The sequence below is a fragment of the Tarenaya hassleriana genome, unplaced genomic scaffold (assembly GCF_000463585.1).
Source record: "Tarenaya hassleriana unplaced genomic scaffold, ASM46358v1 Cleome8, whole genome shotgun sequence".
In the NCBI taxonomy this organism is placed as follows: domain Eukaryota; kingdom Viridiplantae; phylum Streptophyta; class Magnoliopsida; order Brassicales; family Cleomaceae; genus Tarenaya; species Tarenaya hassleriana.
The window spans coordinates 4,415,224-4,425,877 of NW_010970490.1; the positions used below are offsets into that span (position 1 = coordinate 4,415,224).

At 39.2% G+C, this 10,654-nt stretch overlaps 1 protein-coding gene across 1 annotated transcript; it reads left to right on the forward strand.

The window, feature by feature from the left end:
• Positions 1–5,965: 5,965 nt before the first annotated feature.
• LOC104803008 (gamma-aminobutyrate transaminase POP2, mitochondrial-like) lies at positions 5,966–10,206 on the forward strand. Its single transcript, XM_010526860.2, has 19 exons — positions 5,966–6,232; positions 6,684–6,790; positions 6,963–7,047; positions 7,162–7,234; positions 7,324–7,421; positions 7,604–7,696; positions 7,810–7,883; positions 7,974–8,012; positions 8,108–8,196; positions 8,273–8,349; positions 8,433–8,507; positions 8,607–8,654; positions 8,749–8,832; positions 8,926–9,013; positions 9,099–9,177; positions 9,439–9,529; positions 9,614–9,692; positions 9,785–9,900; positions 9,995–10,206. The coding sequence occupies exons 1-19, from the start codon at positions 6,188–6,190 to the stop codon at positions 10,067–10,069; spliced, it is 1,515 nt and encodes a 504-aa protein (XP_010525162.1). The 5' UTR covers positions 5,966–6,187; the 3' UTR covers positions 10,070–10,206.
• The last annotated feature ends 448 nt before the right edge of the window (positions 10,207–10,654 follow it).

Here is a 10,654-nt window from a genome sequence, read left to right on the forward strand (position 1 = left end):
TTACAAAATTTAAAATCTCTAATAAATAATCAGTAGAGCAACATGAAAGAAGTTCTATTGATTAATATTAATTTTTTTTCCACGAGGGAGGGGGGGATCACAATTTTCAAAACCTTGGAGGTTAAAACAAGAAATTCGATAAATGTTTTGGGCATCATTTCTTCATTGTATTGACTATTAACCGTAGCAGCGCACGTGCAACAACGGTCCATGCGGGCTGATAAACGGCGACATTTGTACAAATGTTTGAATTATTTCGATGGCAATAAATTTTTTTTTCGTAATTCGGTATAATAATACATGGCCATGGAAAGTAATTGACGTAGAAACATGGAAGAAGTTGGTCAACAGGAATTTCAGGAAACAACACAGAAATTCCAAGAAACCTTAGTTCATGGATTTGACGATACGACCTATTTGTTTGTGTATTTGAAAAATAACTGTGTGTGTATATACCAATAAATATTATGAAATTATTTTACATCCAATATAAAAACAGTATATAATTCAATAATAAGATAATATATTGTTAACGTGAAGAACAACTTACAACTACAAGAGAATCCTCCAACTCTGTTGGTTTGAGAATCTCTTCCTGTAAACGAGGTCGTGGGTTCAACACCCAGAGTATGGAGATTCCCCTCCTGCCATCTTCGAGTGTTTCACATCCCACGTATGTGTTGCAGGGTCGTGCGCGTGGGTCGGAATTAGTCTAGACCTTTGGGCTTGGAATTACCCGATTATAAAAAAAAAAAAACTTACAACTACAAAGACAATCTTTACAAAGCCACTTTATTGGATCTTATAAACTAAAACATACATTTCTTTGATCTATTAAATAAATAAATAAAAAATACATCCCTTTCATTTCACTTGGAATCCTCAAATGGGCTTTGGTCCAATTAATAATCCTGATAAATCCCAGAACCATCAAAACATTCATGTAGCGTGTGTATATATATATATAGAGAGAGAGAGAATTCAATTCGTAAAAATTTAAGATTTTAAAATTAATTCAACATTTTATAAATTTATTCTATTAAATGAAATATAGAAAAATAAACCTACAATTCGAATGAAAATTCAATTGTTAGCAACGTTAAGATTAATGAAAAACGATGATATTTTTTTGTTCTATTTAAAAATACAACAAAAACATAAAAATAGAAATAAATATTCAATAGTTAGAGAACAATGATACGTATTTATTAAAAACTAGAATATGATTGATTAATATTTAGATGTCGGTTATAGAAAGATAAAATGTTTTTTTAAATCGAGTTCAAAGGACTGTGATGGACTTTTTTTTTGTAGTTTGTGTTTTGGATTATATAGAAAATTAAGTTAACAAATATTGTTTAGAATTACTAACTCGATTTATGTTGGAGCTTGTCTTCAGCAAAAGCCTCCAGACGAAGCGGAGGGTTTGAAAGCCTCGGATTCTCTCAGAGGCTTACGGAGGGTATTTCGGTCTTTGTGTAAGGGCGGATTAATGTGCCCTAGGGTTTGTGTTTTTTGGCTCAGACGGTGTTTTTCGTTTTCTGGAACTTTCTCTTCTCTCTCTCTCGACGAATCTGCGATTCGTGTTCTCCGGTGCCGGTGGTCGGTATCCGGTGGTCTCTCTCCGTTTGTAACCCTAGTAGACTGCTGATCCTCTTCCCGAGACGTAGGCACCGAGTTCTCTCGGTGCTGAACTCGTTATTCCGCTGTGTCGTTCTCTTTCGTTCTTGAGCGTCGGAGTGGTTATGGTGAGGTGTTCGTCGGGCAAATCCTCTACAAGTGGTATCAGAGGCCCTGGTCGAAGCGTTTTTCCGGTGGATCTCGGCGGTGTCTCGGTTATCCAGGTAAGGTTGAATCTGGTAAGTTCCGATCTGAGCGTTCTGACGGTTCTTTTAGGTGTTTCAGGTTGCGAAACAGGAAAAGTGAAGCTCAGAAGGTTGAATCGGCGGTGAATCAGCCGGTGGCGAACAGATCGGAGGTGAGAAAAACAAGATTTCTCTCGGAGCTAACTCGGGTCGAAGAAATCGGACGAGTTTGAGTCCGCAGAGGTAAGTCGGTTGCGTCTTGTGTTAGATCTAGGGTTCTGGGGGGGAGAAACCGGTGAAAACCGGTGGTTCCCGGTGAGTCTTGGCCGTGACTCGTTCGAGTCGCGACTGAGTCGTCTTCGGGGTTGAGTCAACGTCCGAGTTGGCTCGGGTTAACTCGGCGGCTTCCGTGTTCCGAATTAGGGTTTTCGGTTCTGATCCGGTTTAGGTCAAACGTTGACCAGTTTCTGGTCAACAGTTGACCGGGTTAGGAAAGCCGGACCGGTTCAGGTCAATTGGACCGGTTCAGGTCCGGTTTGGGGTCAATTGGACCGGTTCAGACCGGTTCGAGTCAATTTAGGTCCGGTTCGGGATAACCCAGACCGGTTTAGGTCAATTTAGATTGGGATTGGGCCGGTTTAGGTCTGATTAGGGTCTGATTTGTCCAAATAGGGCTGGGTTTGTCCGGTTTAGGGTCTGTATCGATTAGAACAGGTCTAGATTGGTCGGTTTAGGGTCAGGATTGTCTGATTAGGACTTAAATTGGTTATATTTTGTATTTCAAACACCAGTGTCTATTTGTAAAAGAATTTTTTACAAATATTTGCAAAATATATTTCCCAAGTTTCTCAATATAAGTCATTTTACAGTTTATATGGAGTTTGAAATTTCTTGTTAATAAAAAAATAGATTTAAATAAAATAAAATAAAATTATATGATAATACTATATATATTTTAAAGTATAAAAATATAAAATTATTTTTATGTTGAAAGAACAACAAGGAAGACTAATGAAGATGATAATCGCGAACCTAATCCGAGATGGATCCCCTGCGGCGAGCACACCGTAAGACCGGCTAAGCCAAAAGCGAGAGATAGAGACACGAGTAAACCCAATCGCCGGTCCCGCTTGCCTCACTCTCTGGTAATGTGTCAACTTCTCATTGGGCCACGTCATCAACAAATCAAATCTCAGAACGCGGTGATAACGCCGTGGGCGGCGTTGCAGGGGATTGCGCTCGGAGAAGAAGATAAGTCCAAAGAAAAGCGAGTGACATAACTCTTCCTCCCCTTCTCAATACGGAAAAAAGGTTCACGATTTGACCTCCCAATTTTGTTCCTTTTTAAAAAAAAATTCTTTTTACAAATCTTGATATTTTTTTTAGTCCATATATACATATATATATATATATATATATATATATATTGTTCGGTATGATTTTAGTCTATAATTACCAACAATTTCATGTTATTTATTCACGTAATGATATATCCTGCGGGCTACAACATATATAAAAAATATTCATTATATAAAAAATTAAGTACAAAAAAAGTATGTATTAATTTTGTTATATACTCCATCCCATGAATGCCGTTACCTCGGTTACGTAATTAGTGGTGATTATAGACAATGAATAGGACCGTGAAATTAAATAAAAATAAAAAAAGATTAAGAGTTTAAAGATGATATGATTATGTGTGAGAGATAGAGCTTTTGCGGGACGTCTTTGTCGTGTTAGTGACACTACAGGGGTGTGTTTGTCGTGGTAAATTGGTCAAGAACAGACAAGATTAGTGGTGGTGACATGGCTTTTTTTTTTAAAGATAAATAATTAAGGAGTCAAACTATAACCATTAATCTTTGTAGAGTATTTGCCCGACGAACACCTCACCGTAACCACTCCGACGCTCAAGAACGAGAGAGAACGACACAGCGGAATAACGAGTTCAGCACCGAGAGAACTCGGTGCCTACGTCTCGGGAAGAGGATCAGCAGTCTACTAGGGTTACAAACGGAGAGAGACCACCGGATACCGACCACCGGCACCGGAGAACACGAATCGCAGATTCGTCGAGAGAGAGAGAGAAGAGAAAGTTCCAGAAAACGAAAAACACCGTCTGAGCCAAAAAACACAAACCCTAGGGCACATTAATCCGCCCTTACACAAAGACCGAAATACCCTCCGTAAGCCTCTGAGAGAATCCGAGGCTTTCAAACCCTCCGCTTCGTCTGGAGGCTTTTGCTGAAGACAAGCTCCAACAAATCTCCACCTTCTTCTGCAAAACCTGCAAAACAAACAAGAAGCAAGCAAAACACGCCTAACCCTAGAGTGCCGATCCCGTAACTTCCATGTAACTCCCCCTCCGGGCATGGTTCAAGACGCATTGAACCTACCTTTCTAAAGGAGTCCTTACCGAGCGTGTCATAAACACAACTCAGCGTGACACGACGCACCTAACCTACCCAAGCGAGTGTCCCCCGACACCTCCGCTTCCGAAAGTTACCTAAGACCTAGACTAGTATGACTCCCTAGACCGTCTAAGTGACCCCCTCCGGTGAAGTCTATACCTCACCAATGGCCCCTCGAGGGTCACGCCCCGACATCTACCCGTCCCCCGAGTCTACCCCGACTGCCCTACGGGGATCAAGAGTTAGGTGTGTTAGTATGACTCAAGGTTGGTCTCGGGGCAGTCGGGGTAGACTCGGGGGACGGGTAGATGTCGGGGCATGACCCTCGAGGGGCCATTGGTGAGGTATAGACTTCACCGGAGGGGGTCACTTAGACGGTCTAGGGAGTCATACTAGTCTAGGTCTTAGGTAACTTTCGGAAGCGGAGGTGTCGGGGGGAATTCTTGCGTCGACAAGAAGAAGATCGAAAACTCATTGAAGAACTACGAGTGCAAGCAGAATTTTTCAATGAGTTCCAAACCCGAGGATTTCCGAGCTTCGGAAGCGGTGGCGGTGGCGACGGCGATGAAGCCAATTACGATGGGGAAAATCAAAATTAAATATTTTATATTTTTTTTGGTTTGTAAATTAATTATGTATAACTTTAATTATATATTTAAATATAATAATATTTTTTTATTTTTTTTATATAGTGACGCATATTAGTGACACAATTGCGTCACTAATTTGGTGACGACTGCGTCACTGCGTCACAAAATAGTAACGCAGTTGTTCACGCAATATCGTCACTAATTTATGACGCAATTGCGTCACCAAAGCGCGTCAATAATTAGTGACGAAATTGCGTCACTAACTGGTGACGACTTTGGTGACGAAATTGCGTCACTAATTGGTGACGCAAGATGGTGACGCATAATGCGTCATATATTGGTGACGATTGGGTTACGCAATTGCGTCACTATTTAGTTACGCAATTTCGTCACCGTTGCTTCACCATTTATAAATAAAAAATGTAATTGTAAAATATCTTATATGATAAATATAAATATCTAAATATAATATAAACATTACTATATAATCATATGTTTTGGAATATTCCATCTATCTTTACCAATTTAATTTTAAAAAAGTGAAAAACAAATGTTTAAAGTGGAAATTTCACATAAATTAGTTGAATTTTAGACTAGTGTGGTCGATTCCCTGTTATAAAATACAGAAACGCGAATTATCGAATAACCGCTGGCTAGTTTTTTTATTTTATTTTTTTTATATATGATAGGTATAAATGAATACTAATTAATTTACATAATTAAAATTAATTATGATGATGATGATGTCACGTGGGTTCCAGGTTTGATCTTTTGCATGAAGAAGAGAACCATTTGTCTTGATCTATTAGATATAAGAAGACAAAACTGAAGTGGCACTTGCGATGTCGCCGCCCGACGACAAGGACGATTGGATTGGCTATTCTATTCGTCTACGTAACTCCATTTTTTTTTTAAATATTTTTAAATTTTAGATGGTAACATTTTCAAATATTCTTGAAAATCCTAAGAATCTTTCCATTCATGGAATTATATTATATTTTTGTCTATAAAAAGATAATTGATTTCTATATGAATCTTGTAAGGGCGAAATTAAAATTAGGAATTATATCCCAATAACCCAGATTTAGCAGAACTTACTAGAAAAAAATTTGAGGTAAATAAGTAGTAATTGCGATTAGGAGCTGATAATGAAGACATTTTTTTTTCTTTCCTTTGTTCATTTTACATGATAAAAGAAAAATATCTCCTTTGCCTCTTACTCTTCTTCTCCGTTTTCAAATCAATCTCGTTCTCCCTCCGAGAAAGCGGGATCAAGATCCTCCATTTTGATCTGCCTCTCCCTCTCCCTCTCCCTCTCTCTGTTTCTGTTTCTGTGTTCTGAGTTTCTCTCGTTCCTGTCCGAGAGCTTCGACGTAAGAAAATGGCGGTGATCAACAGGCTCTTCCGCTTGGCGCGTAGTTCTCAGGTTTTTCTTTGTTTTTTGGAGATCGTTATGTTTCCTACTCGATTATCTGGCTCCTTGATAGATCGCGTTCTTCTTCTTTCTAGGTGAAATCATTTGTGATGGCTTGACTTTTGTCGTTTTGTTAAAGCTGAAAGTCTCCTCCTTTTCAAGATCGATTCGCTGTTTTCTTCCAGATTCTGATTTTGCGTGAGCTAAATCTGGGTTTTGTGAGATGGGTCAAGAGAAATTTTAAAATTCCAACCTTCCCGGAGGAGATGGCTCCCTTTTTCTTGATAAATTTCGTTTCTTTCCCAATCACCAAATCGATAGTTCTCCTTATTGGAGTAAATTCGTTGGATCATGGGTATGGAGGAACAATTCATAACATTCTGAGAGTTGATGTTGATGCGATTCCTAGTTTCACTTGTGGGAATCTGTCTGAAATGCTCAACATTTTCCCCTGTCGTGACAGGTTAATTTCTACAGCAGGAATGCTGCTTCTGTCAAATTTATTCCTGGGAGTTCCACCTCAAGATCATTCAGTACAGAGGCATCTCAAGAGAAGAAAAGTCCGGTGGGGTGAGTTGCATATTCATTTCTGATGCTTCTGCTTTCCACTTTGTGCTTGGAATCATGCTAAGTATAAGAATGGCGAATCTCAAGGGGATGGATTGGCAATTGTGTTGAACTTTTTAAGGAAAACATGAACTGTGGAAATGTTTTCTTATCACTCTGTAACACCTTTTGTCAGGTATAAAGGTCATGATATGCTTGCACCATTCACAGCTGGATGGCAGACTGCTGATTTGGACCCCTTGGTCATAGAGAAATCTGAGGTACATGTCAAAAAAACCATCTTTTGATTGGCATCACCACCATGGATACTGATCAGAGGAAACGACCCATCGGCTTGTTTTGGTTTAACATGCTTCATCTTCTTACATTTCCAGGGTAGCTATGTGTATGATAATCATGGGAAGAAGTATCTTGATGCTCTTGCTGGTTTATGGTGTACCGCTCTAGGTATTTCTGATCGGTCCTGCTTCTGAAATTTTCTGTTGATTTCTGTTCTGCTGCCTGATTTCAAGATTGATGCACAAAAAATCTTTCAGGAGGAAATGAGCCACGGCTTGTTGCTGCTGCTACTGCACAACTGGATACCTTGCCATTTTACCACTCCTTTTGGAACCGTACTACAAAACCTTCTCTGGTAACTCCAATGGATTCCTTTCAACTTTTGTCTTGTGGGTTGGATTCATTCACGTAGTAACGTGATCATGCTGTCTGTGTTTCTATCGGGTGCAGCATGATATGCTTTATAATGATGGTTCATCAAAGAATTCCTCATAGCTTTAACATTGATTGTGATGATGTTTTCCCTGCGATATTCAGGATCTTGCTAAGGATCTTTTAGAAACGTTCACAGCTAAAAATATGGCTAAAGCTTTCTTTACAAACAGTGGATCAGAGGCCAACGATACACAGGTTTCACAACTGTTTACAGAACCTTCATCTCGCTATATTAACTTAACACTCAGCCATCTATTTTCCAAGTCACAGGGACCTATGTTTGATAATCTCGTTTATGTATAATGCAGGTGAAGCTCGTTTGGTATTACAATAATGCCCTTGGAAGGCCCGAGAAGAAAAAATTTATTGCACGAGCGAAATCGTGAGAGAGGATATTTACTTATTTACTTTGTCTTCTGTTTATCTGTTTTCATGAAATCTCAAAGTGCTTACAATGATGTAATGAATTCAGGTACCATGGTTCTACTCTGATATCAGCAAGTTTATCTGGGTAAGGAATCAACCTTATTTCTTCACACATCTATATTTCTTCATAAATATGATAAAGACTTGTTTCTCTGACAAAACATAACTTGTTGCTTCCAGCCTTCCAGCACTTCACCAAAAGTTTGATTTGCCGGCACCGTTTGTGCTACATACCGATTGCCCTCATTACTGGCGTCATCATCTTCCGGGTCTTTATTCTCCTCACTTGCATTTTCTTAACAAATGAGCTCTACTGTTTTTTTACCTTGGAAAATGCATGTTCAGGTGAGACGGAGGAGGAATTCTCGACAAGATTAACCAAGAATTTAGAGGATCTTATCATCAAAGAAGGACCCGAAACAGTATGTCAATTCTGTTGTTCTTTTGCTCATATATCATAGTGTCTTAGCATCCCAAGCTAATGCAAAATCAATCTTCTCTCAAGATTGCTGCTTTTATCGCCGAGCCAGTCATGGGAGCCGGGGGAGTGATTCCTCCACCTGCAACCTACTTTGAAAAGGTGAGTTTTTTTTATGAACATGATACCTAGCTACCTACCTTGGAGGCTTTACTCTGTCCTGTTTCCTTTTATCGATAAGAGGTTTTCTCTGTTCTTCAGGTCCAAGCTGTCCTTAAGAAATATGATATCCTGTTCATCGCTGACGAGGTGAATTATCATTCATGTCAAATATATTTACGCTCAGCTCTGCACAGATCGATCCTTATTCAGGTAATTTTATCTTTTTTACTCACTTTTTCAGGTGATATGTGCATTCGGAAGGCTTGGGACAATGTACGGATGTGACAAATACAACATCAAGCCGGATCTCGTGTCTTTGGCTAAGGTGAAATTTACGTCCCCAAGCATTAAGCTCGTTCATTCCATTTGACATAATTCCATCGAGATATTTTAATGTAATTTTTCATTTGATACGCAGGCCCTCTCTTCTGCATATATGCCCATTGGAGCCATTCTTATGAGCCCAGAGGTAGCAGATGTCATTTATTCCCAAAGCAACAAGCTAGGTACTTTAAAAACAATATCCAGACAAGGGAAAGTGACCAGAGCTGTGTGATCTGAAGATGTTTCTGCTAACACTTCTCCTGTCAGGTTCTTTTTCGCATGGGTTTACTTATTCTGGCCATCCTGTCGCCTGTGCTGTTGCCATTGAGACGCTAAAGATTTACAAGTATGTGTCTTCACTCTTTATCCGTCTCTAAGAAAATGGATTTAAGTTGTGTTTTGCCAAAAATTTTGAAAACTGTCTGTGCTGAAGCTTAAGTGTGTCAGTTCAGTAGCATTTGCCCCTAGGAAGAATGTTTCTGAGCACTGTTGTAATTGCATGGCAGATCAAGAATTTGGGTCCATGTTTTGTAAAAACTGACAAGACCGCACCAGTTTGTTCGAGATTTGGGTTTTCGATGCATCCTTGACAGTTCTTCTTTTGCAGGGAGAGAAATATTGCCGAGTATGTAAATAGCGTTGCCCCGAGATTTCAAGATGGTCTGAAAGCTTTCTCTAGCAGTCCTGTTATTGGAGAGGTATCAAATATCTGAAGTTTGCTAAATTTTCTTCTTCTAGCGGTTGGAAGCATTCGCGGGTTTAATAATGTAATGTTTATGCAGATAAGAGGAACGGGTTTGATCCTTGGGACCGAGTTTGTAGACAACAAATCTCCCAACGAGCCGTTTCCACCGGAGTGGGGTAAGTCTCTGGCTCTTCTTCGTTGGAAAAAAACCCATTTCCCATAACCTCATTCCCCATGTGATCGGTCATGTTTTGATCGGTCTTTGCAGGTGTTGGTGCGTATTTCGGGGCCGAGTGCCAAAAACACGGGATGCTAGTTCGGGTGGCAGGTGATAACATAATGATGTCCCCGCCTCTAATAATCACCCCTGAAGAGATCGAAGAGGTGAAAACTCTTTAAGATTCCTCCTCCTGCCTCTCTTGTGACCATTTCGCCTCGTGATTTGCCTGAGACCGTTCATTTTAATCCGTTGCTGCAGTTGATTGGTGTCTACGGGAAAGCGTTGAAGGCGACGGAGGAGAGAGTGAAGGAACTCAAGTCTCGGAGCAATTAGTGTGTAAGCAACCGATGATGATGATGATGATAACCAAAGCATGCCATTGATGCTGCTTATGTTCATGGTGTTACCAAACTATGTTCAATAAAGAAAGAAAAAGCTTGAAGCTTTATAATATCTCGTATAATTTAATATTTTTTGGTTAAAAGTATAATTTAATATTTTCGTGAGAAGAAAGTAAAAATTTGGATTCTACAAATAATAAATAATAGCAAAAATCCTATGTTATTAACATTACAATAGAGAAAAATAACTATATCTAGGGTGTAAAATGGGCGGGTCGGGCCGGGTTCGGGTTGGGTTCAATTCGGGCCTAGAATTTTTCGGGCCGGGTCGGTCCGCCCATTTATTTTTCGGGTCTAGGATTGATGGCCCGGAGCCCGGCCCTACAGGCTTCGGGCGGGTTCGGGCCGGACTTCGGGCTTTTTCTTAAATAAAAATATTTTTTTTTACGATAATAATAATAATAATAATAATAATAATAATAATAATAATAATAATAATAATAATAATAATAATAATAATAATAATAATAATAATAATAATAATAATAATAATAATAATAATAATAATAATAATAAT